Genomic DNA, 25,317 nt, shown 5'->3' on the forward strand with positions numbered 1-25,317 from the left:
AATCACTTTCATAATCTTAGCCATGTTTTCTGGCTGCCCTAAACATTGATCTTAAATGAAAACAAAAGTTAAGTCATATTTTTAGTCTAATTTTGGTAAAAATATATATATTTTTAGATTTTGGTAGTCTCTCATGTGTCAAAAAAAATTATAAATAAATATTTTTTTATTAATTAAATAATTATGTATCTGGTCTATAATATGAATCAGATATATTAATTATTTAATATATTTAAAAAGAGAATATTTATTTATATAATTATAAAAATAAAAGGGTTTTGCTAAGAATCCAATTGTAGAAACTTTCTATTAAATTTTGTACAATTAATTTGTGATCAAAGTTTAAAAAGTCAATTAAATATGTACGAATTATGATAAAATATTTACATTTTTGAATCACTAACATGTGTCATAACTATGGACACACGTTAACTTTTCCAAACAAAAAGATGACGCTATTCTCTTCTACTTTAACCAAAATTTTGTATTCAATCCCTAATTTAGATATGCAGCAAGAATCATTGATTAGTTTATACAGTTACACACAAATAATATCCGTCTCACTTCCGATGTGTAGTATTTATTTTTATTTGTTAGTGGTTTAGAATCGGATGCAACCTTGACCTTTCCAATGTCACTTTACACTCGTACGATCAAGGACAGATGTGGTGATCATATTAGTCTCTCTCTACTTCTGAATACTTAATCGGAGTATATGTGTTATTAATTAATTTATTTATATAATACTACTAACTACTGTGAGTATTATACATATTAGTCACGTGTCAAATTTCAAAACAAGAGTCTTCCATAATATTGTCTTTATTGCGTTAAAAAAAATAAAATAATGTCTTTTTTTTTCAATAAAATATAATATACTTTTTTTCCCAAGTATTCCGATAGCTAAAAATTCCACCTATAAAATGGATAAGTGGAATGACAAAGGTTCGAACCCCAACCCTTTACATATATAATGCAATGTCCTAATTTTCTTCTTAGTTATAACTAATTTTAAGAATCAAATAATATAAACCATCTATATTAATTATTCTCCAATAATTTATCACTATCACATTTTTAACTATTTCTTTTTTAGGGAATCACATTTTTTAATGGTTTAACCATATAATACATTGCTAAATTAGTCTGTTAACACAACACAACACAACACAGAAGGTTGAAGCTAGTCTTAGAAATTGGTGAAAAGGAACGGTTCTTCTTCCGATCCGGCCAGCATCTCTCTTTACAAAAATGATTGATAAACTTGCGTTCCTTCTTAAACGAGAACCCATCCCTTCACGAATGGTCGATCGGTATTAAACCATTGATAGGAAGTTTCTAAACAAGAATATCTCGTAGGATATTTCTATTCTTTATTCTAATTTTCAATTCCGTGTGAATTTTTCATTGTTAGATAGATAGATTATAGATAGATAGTAGTATGCTTTTTCTTTTTCTTTTTTTTTTTTTTTTTTGGACATATGTTCTTTTTTTCTTCTTCTTACAAAAATGTTACTACAATTATATAATATACCCTAAATTGTTGACAAGTACGTGCTAATTTTTTGTTGTTGCAAATAATAATAATGAAATTAGTCGAGACTGTATTAATTGTATCTAATTCCACTAGCTACACATTTGTGGATTGCTGATTCCTTTTCACTTTCTTGCTATTACTATTACTATTATTATGTGGCATTGCGTGCTGCCCATGGCTTGCTTGCCTGGAGCAAAGTAAATAAATTCAGTTTTCTTTTTTTGGTGGAATATCATTCAATATATGTAGGAAATTACTTTTGACGTCTATAAGCTTCTGAAACACCATCTACTACTTAAGTAGCGAATGATATTTTTTTTAATCAAATTTCTCATTTTATAATATCATCTCCTTAAGTAGCGTGAAAAACTCATAGGGCGCCAAAATAAACTTTTATATTTGTAGAAGGGAGGCCATAGAGTTTTAAAATTGGGCCGAGCAACCCTAACCCAAACAGGCCCAATAGAAAAATAAGTCTAGCAGGATCAGTCATAGTAATACATTTTTTAACACATTAATTTAATATCAAGTTTTTAGAGGAAAACGCGATGCATTGATCTTGAAACATTAACATATATGTTTATCAAGTGCGCGGGTTGGATGGTGCTTATAAAATTGTTGATTCTTTTGCTAATTTAGGATGTAATTTGAAAACTGGTATGGTATTATTTCAGGAACCTCTTGTTAAGATTATATATAATATATATATTGAAAATCTCTTCTCTCCATTTAATTTTTGGGCCTTTAATTCCCTCTTATATTAGTTTAAAAAATAAAACTACCAAATTCACCCCTTCAATTCGTCCTAAAAATATGAAAGGGAAATAAAAATCAGATAAATTGAAGTTTTATTTTTTTTTGACTCAAGATAAATTGAAGTTGGTGACACAATTATTTGGGGAAAAATTGAAGTTGGAGACCAACTAGAAACTTTATGTTCATTTTTTGTACCTCATTCATACATGATGAAATTAATTTCATTAGTTCATCATCAAGACTAATATATATATATATATATATATATATATATATATATATCCATGAAGAGAGAAACATATATGCAAAAATTATAGTGCCTAATTAATAAAATTGAATTGTTTAGAAAGATGAAGCTCTGAAGCAGGCAACTAGGTGATGTTGGTGTTGGAGGGACTTGTTAATATCATCATGAATATGAATCATGTGTTGAAGAGTATCCTTAAACTGCTCCAATTGACAAGGGATGATTATAGTACCCTGTTGACAAAAACCATACTCTTCCTCTGCCTCCTTCAGAAGCCCAACAAAGAGTGGATGATTCAGGTAATTCAGTGGTACAATAAATCTTTCTTGGTCTTCGCCATGATCCACCTTTATTGCAAAACACCCTTTTGGTATATCTTTTGTTCTTCCATGGTGGTGCTGCTGCTGAACTTGTCTATAGCTTTTGCCCAACATCATAAATTTGCTAGCAAACACAAAAGATAGAGAAGAAGGATATAGATGAATGAATACTGAGGAGGAGGTACGTAGGAGGGTATTTATTAAGATTAGGAATAAGAAATGGATAGGAATAAGAGTGGGAAAGTTCCAACGAAGTACGTAAGAGCGTATTGAATGAATTGATTGTCAAAAGTCAATTCACTCGTAAAGCTAAAGTCGACAAAGTTAAATAATAATTGAAAATATTAGTGGCTGGCTGGCTGGCTAGTATTATGACTTGTTCCAAAATATATCAAAATACTACTTAAACTGGCATGGCATGTGCGTGGAATGATATTCAACTAATCTTTTTCATGCTTTGTTTTGTACAAAGACCACCCTACTATTACGGAACAGGATTTGCTGCAGTAAACTTTTCACACAGTGTATAGATTCAATATGAACCGACCGATCTAAAATGGACGGATAAGATCTAAAACAGTGTGTAACTTTGTGATTTACAACTGCAGTAAATCTTGATCCCTACTATTACTATACATTTACTTCCGGTTCCTTCCATGTCATCATGAGACAAAAATGAAAGGGACAGACAACGTAGCGGTATATTGTGTTTTGACCATAGGAATGTAATGTGGCTACACACTACACACTATTTGTGACAGTCGATGTTTTAAAATTTTACAATTACTTAGATAAAATAATATTCAAAATCATTAAAGAAATTAAGAATGAGTAGGTTGTGACTGTAGGTGGCAATGAGTCAATGAGTCGGCCTGACTAGTGATGATTAAGCTCAAGAGGATTGATCGTGTAGACCAGGAGAATGCGACTGCACCGGCGTTGAAGGTGGTTGAGAGCGTTGAAGATGGTTGAAACCCCTGTTGGAGCGGAGGGGGGTTGTGTACCTGCAGGCACTCCGACGCTCAAGTCAGTTTGTGTGTGAGTAGGTTTTATGTGCTAAAAATATGCATACCTTGTGAATGAAGTGGAGTCACATATATATATAGCCCCCAGCGCAGGGCCAAGGCCCTTGATGACATTAATGGCCATCAAGTGGCTGCCGGAAAACGGCTTGGAGGCCTTGATGTGCAGTAAATGCCCATCATTCCGATTTACGGCCGTTACGATACGTAAGAGTATCAGACCGTTGGAAGGTCGAGCACGTCTTGCGGGCTCTTTATGGCAGGCTTGCTCGGATCGTACTTGTTCGACACCCTCTGATGCTCGAGCGTGATGCTCGGCCCAGAACAAGGAAGAGATGATGGTCCAAAGAACAAAGTCAAGAAAGACGATAGGGGTAGCAATGAGTGAGGCAATAAGTTACACACTCTCCATGAATACCAAGTGAGTTTAATACCATTTCAACTCAAAAACAACCTCTCTTATATATCTTTTGTTTACCTCATTTTTTTATATTAACCCTCTGGTTTCAAAGGAAGGGCCTCCCAGTAGTGTCTGGAGTTCCTGCGAGGTAAGTAAAATCTGACTAAAAATTGTTCCCACCAAGAATCAAACTCGGGTTCTTCTGAACGATTCGTCTTAGGGAAAGTTCATTAACTACTTGAGCTCAATGTATTAGTTTGTTTAGCTCATTTCTAATCGAAATAAGATTAATCATTCACAGTTGAATTCTAATAAATCACAAATCCAATATTTGGTGAAGACCCAAAAACTAACACGGCATTGCTATTACAGGTTCTTAAATTAGACTAATTGCAGATTTTTTTTGAAAACTTGATATCCGGCCCTAGGACCGACTAATCCAAGGGGACCAATCCCACCGCCCACTTGCGAGGGCCCATTTAAAGCCAGAGTTTTTTGCTCTGCATGGGCTTAACCCACCGAAATTGACACTAGGGGGAAACAGTTGCAGAAATTAAACAATGGAGCACAAAAGACAATGGAACAAAGTCAGATTTGTGCGCAAAACAATGTATAGCAAACAGCACATGCAGTGAATTTGTATTTTGTACTGTTGCCCCCGGCCCGTGACAGTAGCTTAAAGGCATAATACCTTGGTTTGAAAGATGAAACTGACCTTAACTTGGTTGAGGATGATTGTGGTTCTTTGACATTACTAGAAAATTTGGATGCATTTGGTTAATCTTTTGGCCGATTATCAATGGTGGGATATCTGTAACAAAACAACAAGGCCCTGGGAAACAGACTCAGCCTGTTTAGCATAATCTGTAAATTAATCAATAATCTTAATAAAATATATTTCAAAATATTGAAATGAGATATAAAATCAATTGAGTCTAAATGAACAGCTAGTATGATTGTTTAGCAAGACATCATAGTACATCAAGAGCCCTGCATGGAGTTTGGTTACAGTAACAAATTTGACCGATACACAACACAAAATAACGTTTTCCTCAAGTTCAGTTTTTATGAGTCGCTGACTTGTTTCTTTTTTCCATAGTGCTGCATAGCAAATGCAATGGCCAATATGAGCAACGGCAACAGGAATTGCAATGCCTTTGAAACAAATCCTGATGATTGATCGCTAACTTTGGGTGTTTGTTTAGATGGCGGCGGATTGTTTTTAACTTCAGTTGGCATGGTGGATGTGTCGACATGCCCAATAAAGTATTTATGCATCATTTCAATGGCAGAGTCACTGTGACCCACGTCTTCAAAATCAACTGTAGCATCCTTCCCTGTAAAAAGACAAGATTTTAATATTATGATGAATCAACCAGACTGCAATAGTTTTTTCGCCACTAGATTAACATATTATCAACCAACCAACTAACAAGGAGAAGTCAATTACCTGTTGATGAAATTAAAGATTCGTCGCCTCCTGGATGATCATCCAAAAATGGGGTCACATCATACACCTACAATGCAACAATGGAACACATTTTAAGAACAAGAATGAACAAGAGGCAGTGGATGGAGCCACAAATATTTCCAGGAACACTGCACTAATTCCATGTACATATGACAGGAAATATGATTATTCATTTACTCATTATCAATTCTTTATATACTGCATTTATCAGAAAAGATGAAATTTTTCAACGTCCATAAAAAAAAAAAACAACGTTGTATGAAATCGATCTTACTTATTTGAAGAACTAATAAAATCAATTTGACCACTGGTTTGACAACTATATCTGCGAATACTTGCCCCTAACCTAATGATGCAACAATCGCTTGCACAATTCAGAAATCACCTCCTTTTGTCATTAGTTGTGTATAGCTAGGTACAAATCAAGAATCAAAATACATAATAATGTGTTACATGAAAAGTTAAATCGGCCGATTTGGCATTGCATTGCAGAGTTGATATATAATTTTGATTTATTCTTAACAAATGATGCAATGCAGTTAATAAAATCATAAAAAAATGTGGTGGATCTATATCTTCTATATATGTAGATGAAATTGAAGAAGCATTTAGCATACATTATACATTATAATGAATCCAAAGAAAAGAGAATATAATAATGGAAAAAGAAGGGACCTTTCCGTTGACAATAATCCAGCAATCTTTTTTGTTGTTGTGTTTGGCGATTTCCTCAAAAGTATAAGTTTTGGCATTTGAACCCATTGATTGAATTTTCTGTCTGTCACACAGTCACTCACAAAGAAAACAAAAACAATATTGAGAGAATGTTTCCGGGTACCTTGGAACAAAAACCGCAAACTTGAAGAAAAATTCTTACATATACCAACAGCTTTCAACTTCAAAGTGCAAGCAAACTATCCCACCAATTATATATATATATATTGTTAAATCTTTAAATTATTTTATTTTATTTTTTCTTGCAAAAAAAAAATACTATATCATATATTTTATATAATTTTAAATTTTTATAGATTAAAGGAGATAAATTTATTTTTTTTTATTTAAATGTACGATAAAAATTGAAATTAAAATTTGTTCTCTGACTGCTCTGGAAGTCCAAATTTGTTATAATGAATATCAGAATTAAGATGAAATATAAACTAAATTGGTTGCTTTAATTTGATGCAGATTGAAGTGGAAGTCGATAGTGATTCAAGAGCGGCTTACTTTAAGCGGGCGAAAAATGGTCTATATCTTTGGAGGTCTCTATTAAAATTTAAAGGTTTTGCTTCTTGGTTGGTAAAAGATGCATTCACTTGTCTCTACAGTTGCGTGCGGAGATGCCTTTGGTTTACCAAAAAAAAGCATTTACTTTCCAAGTGATCAAGATGATAGATTAGTTCATTTGTTATCTAGTTTACTTGTTTTTGTCACCCTATATTGGCATCAGAATAGCACATATATACAATGAGAAAAAGGAGGAAAAATAATTTTTAGACATTAGTATTAACTTTTGATGATGCAAGTTTTTGTTTGTTTACCAAAATGCATGACTAAAGTACATAAGTTAGCTCATTATATTTATGTGTTTCTTACCTTATTAACAAGTGATGTACTGCTACATTTTGTTCATTGTTATGATTTATGGACACTAAATCATGTTAACATGATCATCACAATTTTTCATGAAATTGCTAATATAAAATCACAATGTACTCCCTCCGTCCCAAAATAAATGACATTTTTTTGACTTGGTATACTATTCATATTGACCTTATTTTTCTGCTAATATATACATGCAAATATTATCATATGAGATGTTTGATTTGTCTCGATGAGTATTTTCAAAATATACAACTTTTATAATTTTTAATAATACATAACTAAAGATATTAACGATTAAAGATGTGCATTGACAAACGTAACTGTGGTCAATCTGGTCATTTATTTTAGGACGGAGGGAGTACTATTTTTCGAAGAACTTCTACTTCTACTCTGAACAATGCAGAGAACTTAGATTCAAGTAAAATCAAATGACAAGATAAGCTGTAATGTATGTAACTATAAAAAGTTGACAAAAAAAGGGGTAGGCTAGATTAGGTTTAAGTAGTGTTTCATTAGAATGAATGGAGATTCATCCTAGGGAAGTGAGATTCATATCCAAAATAGAAACATACTAGAATATTCATGTTGACCGAGTTCAGTTTTCTATCAATATCAAATCAATATTCAATACATAATCGTAAGATATAGTATTCTATTAACATTTAAAAGTAAAGGTAAAAAATAGAGAAAATGAAAACAGCATCCCTGATAAATATAAAAAGGAACAATTTCAACTTAGAAGGATAACTTCATAAAAGTTTAACCAGAAAAGCTAATAAGTAGGGAAGTTAGGATCAACATTTTGAGCCCAAGACTCCAAACCCCCAACAATATCCTTAGCAGAAGTAAAACCCATTTTGTGAAGGTATTGAACAGCCCTTTGAGAGTCATTTCCCCTTCTGCATACTACATATAATCGTGCACTTGATTCAGAAACCACGCCTTTTTCCTCTTCATCTTTCTTCAAAATTGATGATATTTCCGGCAACCTAGACTCTAAAGTTGAGAATGGAATGTTCAAAGAATTCGGAAGTGACACAATCTTGAAATGGTGAGATGGTCTAACATCAACCAACACATGTGGTTCCTTGTTGACAATTATTTCGTTGTACTCCTTGCTGCTGATTCTTGATTCACTAGGAATTAGATTTAACTTCAAAGGAGGCTGCATTTGCATGGAATTGGAATGCATTAATGATATGAAAAATACTACGAGTTTAATAGAGATGAACAGTCTGTGTAAAGTAGTATTACACCGACGTCCAATGAGAATTCATCGTATTGCTATATATAATAAGCCTATTTTGCAACTGTATTTGCAAAATAACTGCAAAATATTTCATTAGACATAAGTGTAAAACTAATTTATGCATAGTGCATTTCTCCTTTTATATTAAGAAGGGTTTGTTTGGGCCAATTAGCAAAGAGAATATTATGTGTTAAAAGAAATTATACCACACACAATGGAGTCTGAGTGAAGTTCTCATAATCAAATTCTAGGAAGTACTGCTGATTAAATTTTGCATTTTCTCCACAAGCTTCACATTGCATAGACCTTCCTCTGATTTTAACCTGTGCAATAAGAATATATAATCACTAACTAATATATATAAGATCTTGCTACAGACATTGGAATTCTATATCTTAACTCCATCTTGTTGGGCAATACATGAAAAATTGATCATACAGACAATAAATAAGCAAGGCTGTGAAGTTATTAACATACAACACGGATCCGTGCAGACAATGCGTCTAAGAGAAGCATCCTTCCGGAGAGTGGTTCACCAACAGAAGCTGCAATCTTAATTGCCTCGAGAGCTTGGAGACAGCCAATTATACCAGGAACTGAAATGAACAGAGCAAATGTCAGAAATTAAGAACAAATTGTAATAGCAGGGAAAAATAAGGTTTGAATGAGAAGCAATGCAAATTTCTTCTTTTTAGATAAGGAAATGTTAATATATTAGTTACACTAATATGTTAATATTTTCTCTTTCATGAGAGTTTGAACCCCGGTCCTTTAACTCCTTTTAACAATTCGCTCAAACAAGTTGAGCTACCCAACCTAGAAGCAGTGCAAGATGAATTTATAAATATTTAACATGAATGGACACGGATGATAGAAAGCCCTGCATCTGGTAATCAGATTTTGGCTATACAAGTCACCAATGAAAGAACATAAAACATTTCACACCAATTGTCTTTCACCATTAAATCCTACTAATGAGTTCAATCTCCAATTAACAATTTGAAAATGCAATATGCTTTATGTTGCAATCACTTGTGATTATTACTCAACTTCTTGTCCCTATGATTCTTCGGTCTAAATGTGCTTTAACATAGTATGATTACCAACATTTATGAAATTAGACGATCAGAGGAAATATTCGTTATTATCAAAGAAGAGAGCATACCTACTCCTAGTACTCCACCGTCAGCGCAACTTTGGCATGCTGTTCGAGGTGGTGGAGTTGGAAAGAGGCATCGATAGCAAGGACCACCGTTGTGGTTGTAGACAGTGAGCTGCATCATACGTTTTCCATAATTATATCTCAAATTTATGCGATAAAAGCAAGTATCTAAAAGCACTAGTTGCTCTGTAAAGCATCATTCGACTTAAATGCTGGAAGAAAAGTAGTTAGACAAATACCTGCCCTTCTAATCCCAAAGCAGCACCTGATACAAGTGGCTGCATGTGTACAGTGAAAGCAATTAATAAAAAAAATATTCAATAGAAGTAACTGAGGTGGTCCAATAAATCATGTCTACATATGCACACAAAATAAGACAAATATATGAGAAAGGCATAAATTTGCAATTTTTCAAATTTACACAAGGATTTTAGGTGAAACTACACAAGGCATAAATCATGTCTATATATGAATTCAAAAATTTGATTTGATGTCTAGTAGTAGGAGAAATTGCACAAGGATTTTAGGTGAAATTATTCATAGCAATACACTTTGAAAACTATTGAAATTAATAAGGGCATTTCCATCATAATCAATAGCATACATCCAAACCAGCTCAGAAATCTAAATATTGTTTGTGGAAGTTTCAATTTTTTATGTTAGAACTTAGAACACACATCTTCCTTTTTTACTAAATTAATGTTAGGTATCATGCACATCAACGAACCAAATACAAATAATAATACCGACTTACAGAGTGCATTTGTGAATGAACATAAAAGATATAGTAACAAGGGGAAAGCCCTGTGCGACATCAATTCAAATGGTCACAATTTGTTTGTATATTGAAAGTTGAAACATTAAGATTTACCTTGCCTAGTACCACACAGCAGTCACTGATCATATACCGGGTGGGAGCATTATCCGTTGCATCTACTATTATATCGTACCTAGTAAATTCACACGGCAAAAAGAAACCAGATTCAGCGGTAATATTTCAAAAGGGAAACGGAAAAAGTAAGCATAGAAGAAAACAGGCCTCAAGAAAAAATGAAGACCGGTCTAATTATAGAAAGGAAACATACTTGCTGAAAATTTCCAAAGCATTGGAAGTCCGCAAAGCTTCTTCATGTTCCACGACTTCAATAGATGAGTTAACCCTAAATATTCACAAAAACTTAGTTCCAGCAATAGTGATACAAAGTTTTGACATGGTGAACATTAGGAAAGATTAAAGAGAGCAACCTACGAGCGACAAGCAGCAGCAGCGGATTTCACTTTTGGCTGACCAATATATGCTTCGGTGTGTATAATCTGAAACACGGCATGAATGAGTTGAAGTGAATAAGATCAAAGTTACAAACAGGAAATAAACGCAAACAAAGATACCTGTCAACAACAACGCAAACACCGCTAGACAATACCTATGGACAATACAATACACAAAGTACATGTTGCACTTGCAGTAGCCATGCCACAAGTTCAGAAAAAATACTATACCTGTCTATGCATATTATTCAGCTCAACCTTGTCATGATCAACTATTCCCAATTTACCTAATTACAATTTTCAAAATGTAAGCTTTAACAAGAGCATATAATTGAAGACAACAATGATTAGAAAAAGTGTCATATTTTACCAACACCCGAAGCTGCAAAATATAACAACGCAGGAGCACCCAATCCTCCAGCCCCCACAACTAAAATCGACGACTTCAACAGATTTGCTTGCCCTGTACACCATGAGAATGAAAAAAATAGTAATTAAAAATTGTCTCTCTTCTCAAGGGGGCATAATAAAGCGGATAAAACAATCTTCAAAGCTTATGAGTTAGTAACCCAAAACCAATTACTATATTCTAAGGCCTGTTTGGATTGACTTACTTGAACTTATTTACTAGCATAAACACCAGTGAGAATGTTTATAGAAACACCTTATGACATGTCAATAACCTATTTTCAGCTTATTTTCATAAATATTATAGGATAACTTATGCATAAATAGCTTATACATAAGCACTTATATGATAAGCGCATATACTGCAATCTTTTCCATAAGAATCAGTCAGGAATGGAACCACTGGCCACTGCTTAAGGGGCCCAACCAGTTAGACCAATTCATTGTTATACATAAACACTTATATAGCTTAATAAAAAAGTATGGAAATTTTGAATTAAAAAAAGAAACTTTCCCTTCTTCTTGTTATATTTGATAGTGTAATGTGTACCTTGAACACCAAAGGAAGGAAGAACAAGGTGGCGACTGTATCTATGAATCATATGAGGTTCCAATCCATTTGTAGGGTAAGGTGAAGAAGAGCCATTGTGTTTATGGAGATTAATATCTTTCAATTGAGCTTCAAGAAGTGATATTTTGTGTTCGATTTTGGTTTTTTCGTCTTTGAGTGATTCAAGTTGTTGGAGAATCTCTGAAGAAGACATTGATTCAATATTATCAGTGTGTTGTGTTGTGTTGTGTTGAAAAACATAAACAAACAAACAAACGAGTGTTGTTGTTGACTTTGATTTAAGGGTCAAACATAAACCTCTACTTCTCCGCCGACATTTACATGCAAGCAAGCAGCACAGGCTCTCTTCCTCAACGGTGACCTCCGCATAAATGATAGTAACCACTTAAAAATAGGAACCAATTATTTTTTATAAACAAAATATAAGGACCAACTTGATAATTTAATATAATCGAAGAATTTTTTTTAAAAAAATATTAACAAAGTCAGAAATTTATTTGTTATAGACTCAAAGATTAATGTGGTATTTATTCATAATTGTTGGAATCCATTTTGTAATGCTATAACATATATCTTCATCCATATGTTTCATGCAAAGTATGTCAATCATCATGCAATTTGTTGCAGAGAGTTTTCAAACTTTAAATACAAACATAATTTTTTTAGTGATGTATTTTCCAATATTTTTAGGCGCGTCGGAGTATCTATGAAGAAAGAGGTGTATGTGAACTTCTTCAACGAACCATAGAATGGGAGATCATACTAAGACCAACAAATGTTTCTCAGTATACAGGTGAGTAGACTGAAACATGCATGTGTCAATTTGATTAGAATTTCCTTACTTGTGATATTGAGGACCGGAAGTTAGGATAAGCGGCCTTCAAAATTGCTTGAAATAAAATAGTCAAAGAAAATATGTTACGACAATCAACATATATACCACTTACCCAAGCATATATACCATTGTTTTTCTTACTTATTGTTTCCTTTTGTAATGTTTACTTTGATTTTTTATCCCATGCATGCACCAAAAATAAATAAAAAAACCTTTGCTGCTAAAATGAAAAGTCGATGCTAAAATGATCATGGAATATTACTACTCCCTTCGGTTCTTAATATAAGAAACAAACTACTTTTAGATTCATTGGAAGACCAAATACATCAATTTTTCAATGTATCTAAAAAGTAGTTTGTTTTTTATATTAAGGACCTGACAGATTAATAAAAATATGCTCAAAATTGTTGAATCTAAGGGGACTCTAGATGGTTAATTCATATTGTGCATAAGCTGACTTGGTGTGCAAGCTAGCAAAAGTGAAAGTGTAACTAATTGCTTCTTAAGCAAGTTAGTTAGTTTGTTAGTGAAGTTTGTTAATAGAGTTTGTTAGATTCAGTTAGTTTTGTTTTACCTAGGTTGTTAGAGTGTATTAGAGTCAGTTAGGAAGTTGTTAGTTGGTTAGGGCCTAAGAGAATCATCAACCATTGTGATGATCTAGTATAAATAATTGGCTCATGATTAGTGATTGTAATCAACTACTTTTCCCCATTGTGGATGAATAAAACTGATTCTATTTTTCCTAATCATCATCTTCTTCTTCCTCTGTTAAACAAGTGCTTTTCTTCCTTTCCATTCATTCACCATTGTTGCAGCAACAAGGATTGTAGATCCTGCAGAAACTGTGCTCATTGGCTTGGCCAAAGTGACAGTGCAGCGCGCACGTGTTTCCTTGATTGCCTGCTTGCTTGCTAGGCCTGTGCAGGCCAAAGTGTGATAAGCTTAAAGCTTCAGCTGCGCCAACAAAAATAACAGCTAAGGTATAAAAGTTCATTTCAATATTACATCAACTTTAACAAAACACAATTTTCAATCAGAATAAACAACATTATAGGAGTTACAAATTTATTGCAAAACATCACTGTCTCAATAAAATAACTATATGGATTACCAACCATAAACAAATTAAACCAATATCCCCCTCTTAATAGACAGATTCATAATTTCTATCTTTCGATCATATGAAAATTAAGGAAGCATCTGGTTAAAGACAAAGTCATGCATGCATGCGTCCATACATTTATTTTCCACCAAAGACAGTAGTGGACAGAATCTTCAACCTTTATTCACCATACCATAAGCTAGAAACACAAAGAAAGAACCAAATCACTATCTTCGAATCAAGTATTGCGGCCATCAACATGTTCCTTCACATGGTAACCATCACCAAATGGCTTTTTTGAGAGAGAAAGACGCACTCCTGGATCGTGATGGGAGCAAGAAGCGTGATACAGTAGAGAGTTATTCACACACTGCACATTGCTGTTCATGTAAGCAGCCATTGGAAATGAAGATTTTGTTCTCCCTTTGTGATTCTTATCTTTCTTGTTTATTTTTCCTTCCTCAGCACTTGAACTCTCTGATTCACCACCATCAACTTTGATATTATTTGAATTACCTTTCTTGTGTAGATAGTTGGGTTGGTTTTTCTTTTGGGATTGAATTAGTTCCATATAAGCTCCTCTATTTTCCCCTGCAATTGTTATCACTCTCATGCCAGAGTCCTCAGAATCTGACAACTTTTTCTCCTTGCTGGTTTCTCTTCCTTTGACAGTAATATGTTTTCCATGAACAGAAGAATTGTTGTGATTTTTAGTCTCCCTGTGGAATTCACCATTGCTGTGATTTTGAGTCTCCCTATGCAATTCACCATTGCCATTGTTGTGCCACGGGTTAGGCATGCCGACGGTTTTCTGAACCAGCACTGCTTTTGGCTCTGGCTCCACTGGTATCTTAGATTGTTCTTCATGAGTTTTGAATTGGGAAGGTGGGAGTGTCAAAGGAGAGGGAGGTGAAGAGTTGGATTTGGCATTTGGAGAATGCATTGGGCTATGAACAGTTTGTTTAATAGTTTTTGGAGATTGAGTGGGAATCGGAACACGGGAATTGGTGGTGGTAGTTTTCTCTGGGGAAGAACTACTTGAATAATGTGTTGCCTTTTGAATAGGAGAAGATGTCATTGAAGAAGATGAAGAATTATGATTTACTCTATGAGGTGGAGATGAAGGTGTGTTTTCTGTTTTCTTTTCTTGAGGCCGAGTCTGATTATGAGGCGATGGTGGTGCTGAAGCAGTCCTAAATGTAGGTAGAGACATAGTAGGGCGAGACTCTGGAGCAGGTGCAGGTGCGGGAGTAGGTGCCGGAGCAGGTGCTGGAGCGGGTGCAGGTGTGGGCGCAGGGCGAATGGAGGTTAAGCGGAACCATGGACGAACTGGGGGCGGGTTAGCCATGGTGTTTGTTTGTTTGTTGGAAATGTTGAAGATTTTGAAGAGAAGCTAAGAAAAAATAGGGAGTAGACAAAAAAAATGAGCGCACAAAATTATGGCAGAGGTTGTGTTATATTTATAGATGTTTTTTGACATCATTGGAGAAAAGAACAATGATGGGGAGTTTAAAACACAACTTGTACCAGGTTGAAACAAAAAGGGAAAATGAGCAGTATAAAACTAAAGAAATGGGAAAGGCATCAGATTCAATTGGCACTTTCATCCATCCATCCATCCAGCTGACACAAGCTCACAAAGTAAGATTGGTATCTATCTCCCATTGGAGTAATTTAAGTTGAATTTTGTTTTGAAATTAACCTACGGTGTATATGCAATAATAATTTATAGTGTGTTACATCATATATTACATTTACTTTCATATAATATGTGTTTAAGGATCAAACATAGTAATTAATGTTTGTCTTGCTTCCTATTGACTTTGCTTGATGAGGTAGTGAGGTAGCGATGCTTTCTTTCTTTGTTTCTTTTTAAGATGCTTCATGGGACTTCCTTCCTTTCTTCCTTTCTCTAACGTACGTAAAAGAGGTCCCAACGGTGCAAACTACATATCCTTATTGAAGCGATACAGAAGAAAAGAACATATCCATAAATAAAGTTCTTTTGTTGGTCAACAGTAGATGGTGCAATTTGTTTATAATAAAGTTCTTCCATTTTTATATTTTAATGAATGATAAGACATGGTTTTAATTTTTTCTAAGGTCACGGTTGAGTACTGGTGCATCTTTTTCCTTTTTTTTTATTTTAATTAATAATAATTGGTTGGGATGGGACTAAAAGCTGAAGAACCAAGAATTTATTCACACACAATGGTTGCACTTGCACATAATTTTGATACCATTTTTACATCAAGAAATAAACATTTTCATAAATAAATATATCAAAGAAATACAACTGGTAGTAATTAATCTCAACCTTGACTATTCATAAGCTTAAAATGAGGTAAGCTTAGCCTTGTTCAGTCCCCAGATGGTTACTATAAGGAAATCCCATCATCTCAACACATGGGATTTATTCACAAACTATTCTTATATATATGATCATTCTGTCAGTAGACAAAGTCGACTAACAGTTTAACATAAAATTAAAATGATTTCAACACAAATTTCATCTTAACTATAATCAGATGGAGGAGACTAGAGGAGAGGGAAATGACGAGTCGAGTTGTTGACGATTCATTAAATTACAATTGTGGTTGAGGACACATAACCTAACTGCATACACTCGGTTAGTTCTTGTGAAAATTCTTAGCAAGGGGCTTAAGATCCTCTTCAATATCATCTCTACATTTTCCTATGTTGTCTCTCTATTCTCACTACGTAATCTCCCCATTTTTTCTTCATCAAGCCCCCAATTTTATTGTTCTAGTTCTAGGGGCTGTAAAGCAGCAGAGGATACAAACTGCATGCATAGTTATTGCATTTCCCTTTCAATTTTCATGTAGCAGTGAACCGAAATATTGCTAATCTCCTTAAATATGACATGACATTTAAGAATACCACAAATTAAGTTTTATGATTAGATTTAGAGATGCTCATTCAATAACTAAACCATATTCAATGGTTTTTGAGATTTGTGAAGTTCTACACCATTTTACAATGGTGTGTCTTAATTGGCGCCTCGCAGGGGTTGAGTAGTTCAACTGGTTTCAACTAAGGATTAAAGGAGTTATAGGACAAGGCTCAAACTTTGATGAAGGACAAAACACTAACACAGTACTAACATTTTCCTATTAAAATCACAGACACCTCACTTCTTAACTTTCAATTTCAAATTTCATTTTTGCATTTTCTTTCAGAAAATCGAAATTTAGAATACCACGAACTCAGGAATTCCATGAATAAATATGATGCGTTTTTATCTTTGGATTAACAGAGATCATAACACCAAGTTTGCAATCAATGGAAAATATCTAAGGTTACAACTGAGAGCTAAGTAAAGAAGGAAAGATTGCAGATAGCTTCTTCCAAGTTACATACATTAGATGAGGTTGGAATTGGATTATTCTTGTACAACATTTATTACTCACAAATGTACATAGCAACAAGCAAACCTTAAGACTGGGGATGCTCACAATCCATCTCACCCCATAATTGAATTCAACTCGGATCCATCGTGTCCCTTTAATCAAACCTAAACAAAGTCATTAAGGCCGTATCTAACATTGTTTCATGAAAGAAAAAAAAACTAAAACAAAGTTAAAGTATATCTCATTTCATAATTTGATATATAGTTGGAAACGAGTATGGGTTAATATTCATCTTACTCAACCCAATCCTCATTCATAATACATACAAAATATGTAGTTTTATTGGACATATCTTTCTCATCAAACTCTCACAGTCTCACTCACACAAGACAGACAGAGGAAGACCGAACTTTCATTCACTATTTCTCAACTCAATCGACACTAAAACTAGCTTATGGCATGTTGCCTTTACATTGGCTTTTAAATCAATAACTGTTAAGCAAACATCTTGCAGCTAATGATTTACTGGTTGATGGATTTTAACATGGCAGTCAAATTTGCAATATATAGCTTACTTGTTTTAGGGGCTTTCAATTTGAGCTACATCTGTTGTACATTTGTCTTAGCCTAGAATAATGACTTTGCTTGATTTAATTTAATTTCTGAAATGTTCCAACATAAGTTCTAAACAAATGCCTACCAAATGACAAAGAGCTAGCACTCATTCCTTTTATGTAATAATTTGAACATAAGAACATCTTTATATACTACATTATACAAAAGAATGGTGTAATACAATTATGCAATGCTTGACTAACACACAATTATGTTACAAGCCCAAAGGAAAAGGCAGAATGACGAATTTTGCATTTATTGATGTTGCCAGAATGCCTAAATTGGAAGTAAAATACCTGGGAACTTACACGTGAGAATCTTACATTCAAGGCCATTTTGTGAACTCAAACACTTTCAATACAATATCAAATCCAGTGGGAATCTGCCACACAAATAGCAGAACATTCAATGTATTCAGCGCGATGTGCAGATTTCTTGCTGTTTCACTCCCTTTCTGCATTGGTGGTACTAGAGCTGCTGCCAGTGCCCATAAGACCGTAATACCTGTAGAGAGAAATGTGCTATCAATTTTCCATACCAAATATATAATCCCCAACTCAGAAAGCTACAAAGATTGCCAAACTTCGTCAGTTTGAATATATTTCTTATCTTTACCCCAGTGTAGTCAATTGCGGATTGTGAAAAGCAGTAGTTTGTCAAAATTCTATCACACTACACTGGTGCTATAGGCTATAGCCTTGCTATGACGACCGCTATTTGACAATGCTTTGTACTAAATCGCGTAGCACGGAACAGTATAAGTTAATTAAAATTCCACTATGTAATAGCTGCTATTTTCCATTAAATGAAATGCAAATTTAGTGTTTACCTGCTCCTGCAAATAAATGTGGACCGGGAAATAGCTTTCCTGTCCTTAACCATGTGTTCAATCCTCCACCAACAGCCTCAAAGACACCAAATCCTAGAAGTATAGATCCTGCGTTGAAGTGCTTATCCCTATATGAACCTTTGATAAGCTCTTTCCTCTCCTAAATATAATTAACAAATAATTAAGTGTTCATCAGATTCAGATTTCAATCAATCATTTTATTTACAGCTCCACACTCTGGTTACAAACTTACAATTAAAATCAAGATCCAAAGAAGAAAAAATCACAGAAAGGATGAAAATTTTCTCATCTGATTATAAAAATCAGGGTCCACTTTGTAATCGAAAAAATCCATTACATCACACTGTATCAATATCACACCCTATCTTGATGTTCCAAAAAGGGCTTTCAATCTCTAATTGAAAATGCATATAATTTATGACAATTACAAGAGTAATTATGCTTCTGCAAATAGTAATACAACTGGCTTTCATTTCAATTGTGTTATGATTGATTAAAGTGAAAAACAAATAAAGATCAGGGTTATCCGGCCCCGCACAAGTGCAGGGGTGAGCTACGCAGCCGGGCCTCCATTTTTTGGGGCCCAAAAAAAATTATGTGGAAAAAACCATCACATCACACTGTTACATCCTATGAATTAGCATGCAATAATACTGCATAAAGGGTACTACTACTACATACTACCTCAGTAAGTTTCTGAATTTGGAGTTCCAGCGGTGATGGCGGTGAAGATTCAACTGATTTACCATCTGGTGTAACTGGAGCAGGTTTGAGTTGTTTCTTGAGTTCGTTAATATCATTCTGAATAGTCCTGACTCGACGCCACTGCCACCCCAAATAACCTGCATATAGTGTATAGAAGAACAAACCACCCAAAACAATGGGGTGTATGAGAGCAAATGTTCTTCCTTCGAATATACCAAACTCTCCACCAGCAGCAAGTGCATCCTATTTCATCATCATCAACAACAATAATACTAATCAATCAATCAATCAAACAGTCATGGACAGAAAACAAGTAGAGATGAATGAATGAATGAATGAATGTGCATGAATGACATGAAAGAATAAGATTGTGTGACGTGTCCTTGCTTGCCTTAGTATCTAATAAGAAGGGTAATGTGATTGCTGTGAGAGAAAGAGAAGTGTGTTTGAGAGTGTTGATAGTTTGATCATGATCTAAGGAAAGCTGCTGTTTTTGTTGGGTTGGGACAATATCCAATTTGGCAGAAATGGATGGAAATGGAACATGTTTTAAGGTTGAACAAGATTGGCGTGTCTTAATGGTTGGAAGTATAGGAAGCTTTAGAAGACTGAGTGTGGAGGAGGCCATGATACTGAAGATATGTGAGGGAGAAGAAGCTGAAAATTCAGTTTAACAATAAAACAAAAGGTTAAGGTTCTTGCCTAGTAGTAAATTCAAGATAAGGTTCTTGTGCTTCACATTTTGCATTGCATTCACTCATTTTTCTTTGCTTTTCATTTGTTGGACCTTTCTGTTCTCTTCATTAAATTAAATGGCTACGTGTATACAGGTTAGAGCATCCACAATTGACAATTCAATTCACCTATTTTTTTTCTCTCTTAAACCTTGCTTGATTTTGGTCCACATATCTGATTATGCAATTTTGTATCTCATTTCAAAAAAATTGACAAACATGTGATTCTTTCCAATGATTTGTTTTTAAGCGGAGCTTATTAAACATTTAACTTCAATCATTTGATAAAAATTTCTTATGTAAATTTCCATATCATATCATATGTGACCCAATATAATCATGACATGTGGTGCCACTTTCCTCAATAAGATGACTTTAAAACTAACAACAAATTTTGAGTTTACATATATATAATTTCTCTACATAAAAAAAAAAAAATCAAAACAAAATACCTTAAAGGAAATAAGACCAAAAACCACTAATTATATGAACTAATATTATATTTAAATCAATAAATAATTTTTTTAAATAGAATAACATCGGTGGTATCAAACTCGAACATAAAAAAACATTCATTGCTGTAATTCAATCAAACTCAAACAAAATACTCTTCAATTCTTTTTTTTTTTTGTCAAGTAGCTTAGTGGCTAGAAAATCCATCTTAACAATAAATAAGTGGAGTGTCTCGTGTTCGAACTCGGGCTCCTGCACATATAGTGCGATGTCCCTACCAACTGAGTTAAGCTCACGAGGACTACTCTTCAATTCTAATCAGTATGGAAAGCAAATATCAGATTAAATTGATCTTCACTCATCACCACATATTATCCCCATTACTATATATATATGTACTACTTTTCACTCTTTTTCTCTCTTTAATTTATATCAACATGAACATGAAGGTACTACTTTCTTCATTTCACTAATTTCTAATTCAGCACCTGAGATTATATCAATTTTCGATCCTTTAAGTGTACCAACATTATTTCCAATATTATTATTACACTCCAATGACCTTTTTGAGACAACCTTATTAATCTCTTCAAGCAATTTCAAAAAAGCAGAGTTCACATTTTCACCACTCAGTGCTGATGTCTCTGAGAAAAATAGGCCCTGATCATCTGCAAACTCCACAGCATCTTCAGTCTGTACCACTCTTTGTTCCACAAGATCACCTTTGTTACCAATTAGCATGATCACAATGGAGCTGTCTGCGTGTGATCGTAGTTCCTCGACCCATCTAGCAACATGATCGAACGTTTGTCTTTTGGTTATGTCGTAAACCAGCATGGCTCCTAATGCTCCTCGGTAGTATGCACTTGTAACCGCTCTGTACCTATAAAAAATATCAGCAAACAAAATTTACAGATTGTGACTCACTTTCATCCATGTCTCTTGTGAAAATTGTGACTTGGTAAGTTTTTTTTTTTATTGATGTGGCATAAAATGCTAATATTTTCTCTTTTGATTATTGATTTTATTTTGTTGGTTTTTATCTGACTGATGATTGTATCAGTCATGGATCGATTTCAGATGCACTTGATCGATTTGGCCTTGACTAAAGCTCATTAAGCACTCGATCCATACGAGTTGGTTAGACGATTTGTGTTGCATTGCATAACCAAGTTTTTTTTTACTAACTATAGAAAATTCTTTATTTAACATACAGAAGTCCTTAATATTAATACCATTTGAAAACAGATATATCTACTTAAAGACAGTCAAGATTGGATTTTGAAAACATTGGGTTTGGTATAGTTATTTTGTCTAAAGTTTGTGGAATTGTAAGTATGAAACCAAATATGAAAATTATAGTAGGATTCTTAATGCCTAAATTGGGATCACATTATGAAACATCTTATTATGCAAGTCATTAAAAAAAGAAAGAAAACACAATGCACTCTCTCAAGTTAAATTGATGGACAAGCAAGTAAAGATATATATGAGAGGAAGAAAATATAAACCTTTCTTGGCCAGCAGTATCCCAGATCTGAGCTTTGATGAGTTTACCATTAATTGTGACAGTTCTTGTTTGAAATTCAACTCCAATGGTTGATTTTGAGTCAAAACAGAACTCATTCTTTGCAAACCTTGACAATATTTGAGTCTTTCCTACTGCTGAGTCACCAATCACAACAACCTTAAATACATAATCTATTTTCTCTTGGATCCTTTCAGGTTCCACTCCATTCATTTCCTGATTCATTTTTATTTTCTCAAGATGATCAAAAACAGCTTCAAAGAAATTAAGCTAAATAGACTTCCTCACATAATAATAGTAAGATATAAAGCTATTTGGTAGAAAAGGTAAGTAGGAGAAATAAAGTAAAGGAAAAGGAAAAGGTTTGGAAGAAAACATGAATTCAACAACAACCAATGTTGAATTACCAGTGACAAAAGAATTCTCTCCCTTTAATGCTTTACCAACTTAAGTGTAGTAGTACAATATATATAAAATATACATATTATTTGTATGCATATCATATTATTGCCTTTATATATATTATTATTATTATTAAACAAATTTTCTAGAGCTGGCTGTGATGCATTGCAAGGGGATTTGTATATTGTCATTTATTGAGTAGTTGAAGAGTAAGATTATTTTTTTATGAATAGAAAACGAATTCGGTATTCTGTTTTACAACACTTATACAATCGCTTTTGTTTTTCTTTTATTTATGTAATTCAATACATGATTTGTTTTTAAATACAGATATAGTAATTGCAAAACATTCAAAAAGTGTTAGAAGCAAATTGAATCAATCAAGGGCTTTCATAACAATATAAAGATGGTTAAAAATGAATTATTGAATGTTATTATCAAGCCAACTGTTTAGTGCATGACTTTATCACAAAGATAGTGCATTATTGTGTTTTAATGAGTTTTTTTTTCTTCTTTTTCAAATTCATGCATAGTTTTTTCTTTTTGATGACATTTCCAAATAGCTCTAAAAATTATTAAATTGTAAATATTTATTGATGGCCTTTTTTAAAGTGCTTGTTTGCATACTAATTCAAGTATAAACAACAATGGCCCTGAAGTAGATTGGTGAAACAGGTCATACTCTAGAGTAGAAAAAATAGCAAAGTGAACACTTGTTACCAAATACAAAAGTGAATGTAAAAACACTGATATTGGATTTTATTTTTGTCAAATTTCCTAGGGACCAAATTTTTTCCCCTTAAAGTGAATAAATATGGAATTTTGAGGTCAAACTCCGACACCTATATATTATTGTATGATTCCTTATCAACTAAACTATGTTCACAGGGATCAAACATAGTTTAGTAAAATGTTTTACAAATAATGTGTGCAAAGGATAAAACATGTCAATGTAAACTTATTATTTGTGACCTGTGTGTGATGATGCATGAGCGTGGCCTACCATACCATACAATTGAATACAGCAACACATGATGGGATCTGTGTTTAATTACATGGCTCATTGCAGTGTCCATACTCCATACTCCATAGATAAATGTTAGTACTAGTACATAAATTAAAGAACATTCTTTAATTCCAACACAGAGACGGAGCAAACACTAGAGTAATTGAAAAAAATTGGGGAAATTTCAATGGAGTAGCACACAAGTTGAGGATTTTCACTTTCTGCACCGACAAATTTGTGCCTTAATGAAGTTATTGATTGTACCGACCATATGTTTTTGTTTAGTCTGCTGGGCTTGTGCAGCCCAATTTAATAGCTTTATAGAGAATTTCTTCTAGTGACTTCCGTGTTTTTCTCGTACGCCCTTGTTTGGTTCTATTTTTACCTTTTCGCTATTTAAGTAGTATGATATTATCAAAATGAGAAATTTTACACCCTATGTAGTTCTCTACTTAAGTAGAGAACTCAATTCTGTACTTAAATAGCGAGCGTGTAACGTTTAAATCATTGACCTCTTACTCCTTTATTGGTACATTTGCTTATTTATTAAACTATGACTACTCTAGTAATATCTCTAATAATTACCAAGTGAGTTACTCTAACGGGACAATGAGAAATTAAATTTTTATATGTGAACAAACAAAAAGAAAGGAATTACCAAATAATTTCACTTGCTAGCTAGCCGGGTTGTCTTGTCTTGCATCCATCAACTTTTATTAAACGCGATTTTGGATTTGTCTCTACTCTCTACTCTCACTCACTAGCGTTGTGCCTAATTCATTCATTCATCAAGCACATAAATAAATCAAACGACAAGACATCGTGGCCTAAACTTATCCTCTCGTTAGTTTCTTTCTTCACCTAACACCTTGGTTCAGTTTAGTTGGTCTCATTCTTCTTCTTCTTCTCTCTTTTTCCACCATGGATACTTTCTCAACCTCTGTTTCAACCCTCAAAATCTCATCACTCCCACCATCATCATCAACAAATCACTTCACCCCTCATCCTCATGCTATCTCTCCACGACCCAAACCCCATTTCTCTTCCACTTCCAAACTCAACAACAGCATAGCCACACAAAAAACCAAACCTTTCTCTCCTTCTCTACCATTCTCTTCCTCAAACACCCGCAAACTATCTTCTCCAATATTCCATCACACTCCTGCTACTGGCTATGCTGCTGCAATCATAGATGTAGCTCAAAAAACCAATACCCTTCACCCAGTTCAAAGGGATGTTCAGAAACTCTTGAAATTCCTCAAAAAATTGAAATTTCAATCAGACGGTGGTGGTGTTGACCCTTCGGCGATGTTAATGAAGGTGGTGGAACAGGGAAATTTTCAAAGGCACGTGGTTGTGTTGGTGAAGATGCTGATGAAGAAAAACAAATTGGAAATTGTTGAACAAGTGTTGGAAGAGTTCGTGAGGATTTATGATGAGCTGTGTGGAACTCAAGTTGTGTTGGTTTCATCAGAAAGAGAGATTGGGGAATATGAAATGTTTGGGATTGCGAAAAGTGTGCACAAACTCAATGGAGCAATTAGGGTTAGGGTTAGGAATTTGGTTCAACCTTCTTTTGCACTGTAAAACTCAAAATCATGAATGATAACAACATTTTTACCTGTAATAAATGCAAATGCAATTTTACAGAATTTCAATAGCAATTGAGCATTTGAGTATTTTAATTGATTTGATCGAT

At 33.8% G+C, this 25,317-nt stretch overlaps 6 protein-coding genes across 12 annotated transcripts; 1 reads left to right on the plus strand and 5 right to left on the minus strand.

The window, feature by feature from the left end:
• Nucleotides 1–5,294: 5,294 nt before the first annotated feature.
• LOC123889540 (cytochrome b5-like) lies at nt 5,295–6,638 on the minus strand. Its single transcript, XM_045938913.1, has 3 exons — nt 6,429–6,638; nt 5,733–5,799; nt 5,295–5,619 (listed from the first exon to the last, which is right to left on the minus strand). The coding sequence occupies exons 1-3, from the start codon at nt 6,513–6,515 to the stop codon at nt 5,348–5,350; spliced, it is 426 nt and encodes a 141-aa protein (XP_045794869.1). The 5' UTR covers nt 6,516–6,638; the 3' UTR covers nt 5,295–5,347.
• Nucleotides 6,639–7,990: 1,352 nt separating this feature from the next.
• On the minus strand, nt 7,991–12,545 carry LOC123889541 (adenylyltransferase and sulfurtransferase MOCS3-like). The gene is made up of 11 exons (XM_045938914.1): nt 11,997–12,545; nt 11,409–11,501; nt 11,270–11,325; nt 11,019–11,083; nt 10,855–10,929; nt 10,641–10,719; nt 10,009–10,047; nt 9,773–9,881; nt 9,085–9,203; nt 8,814–8,930; nt 7,991–8,523 (listed from the first exon to the last, which is right to left on the minus strand). Exons 1-11 carry the CDS (start codon nt 12,208–12,210, stop codon nt 8,131–8,133), a joined length of 1,359 nt encoding a protein of 452 aa, XP_045794870.1. The 5' UTR covers nt 12,211–12,545; the 3' UTR covers nt 7,991–8,130.
• Nucleotides 12,546–13,830: 1,285 nt separating this feature from the next.
• Nucleotides 13,831–15,717, minus strand: LOC123889542 (putative uncharacterized protein DDB_G0290521). Its single transcript, XM_045938915.1, has one exon. The coding sequence runs from the start codon at nt 15,300–15,302 to the stop codon at nt 14,193–14,195; it is 1,110 nt and encodes a 369-aa protein (XP_045794871.1). The 5' UTR covers nt 15,303–15,717; the 3' UTR covers nt 13,831–14,192.
• Nucleotides 15,718–17,288: 1,571 nt separating this feature from the next.
• Nucleotides 17,289–20,273, minus strand: LOC123889543. 6 transcript variants are annotated; one of them, XM_045938917.1, is made up of 5 exons: nt 19,887–20,273; nt 19,475–19,738; nt 18,770–18,929; nt 18,237–18,444; nt 17,289–17,477 (listed from the first exon to the last, which is right to left on the minus strand). In XM_045938917.1, the coding sequence occupies exons 1-4, from the start codon at nt 20,121–20,123 to the stop codon at nt 18,266–18,268; spliced, it is 840 nt and encodes a 279-aa protein (XP_045794873.1). In that variant the 5' UTR covers nt 20,124–20,273; the 3' UTR covers nt 17,289–17,477; nt 18,237–18,265. The 6 variants fall into 6 exon arrangements, with proteins under 6 accessions (XP_045794873.1, XP_045794872.1, XP_045794875.1 ...); XM_045938916.1 differs by having other exon boundaries at nt 17,289–17,489; nt 19,887–20,270; XM_045938919.1 differs by having other exon boundaries at nt 18,249–18,444; nt 19,887–20,266.
• Nucleotides 20,274–21,008: 735 nt separating this feature from the next.
• On the minus strand, nt 21,009–24,407 carry LOC123889544 (ras-related protein RABA3-like). 2 transcript variants are annotated; one of them, XM_045938923.1, is made up of 3 exons: nt 24,277–24,407; nt 22,194–22,426; nt 21,009–21,565 (listed from the first exon to the last, which is right to left on the minus strand). In XM_045938923.1, exons 2-3 carry the CDS (start codon nt 22,421–22,423, stop codon nt 21,115–21,117), a joined length of 681 nt encoding a protein of 226 aa, XP_045794879.1. In that variant the 5' UTR covers nt 22,424–22,426; nt 24,277–24,407; the 3' UTR covers nt 21,009–21,114. The 2 variants fall into 2 exon arrangements, with proteins under 2 accessions (XP_045794879.1, XP_045794878.1); XM_045938922.1 differs by lacking the exon at nt 24,277–24,407 and having other exon boundaries at nt 22,194–22,666.
• Nucleotides 24,408–24,539: 132 nt separating this feature from the next.
• Nucleotides 24,540–25,270, plus strand: LOC123889545. The gene has a single exon (XM_045938924.1). It carries the CDS (start codon nt 24,540–24,542, stop codon nt 25,203–25,205), a length of 666 nt encoding a protein of 221 aa, XP_045794880.1. The 3' UTR covers nt 25,206–25,270.
• The last annotated feature ends 47 nt before the right edge of the window (nt 25,271–25,317 follow it).

Source organism: Trifolium pratense, linkage group LG6 (assembly GCF_020283565.1).
Source record: "Trifolium pratense cultivar HEN17-A07 linkage group LG6, ARS_RC_1.1, whole genome shotgun sequence".
Lineage (NCBI taxonomy): Eukaryota > Viridiplantae > Streptophyta > Magnoliopsida > Fabales > Fabaceae > Trifolium > Trifolium pratense.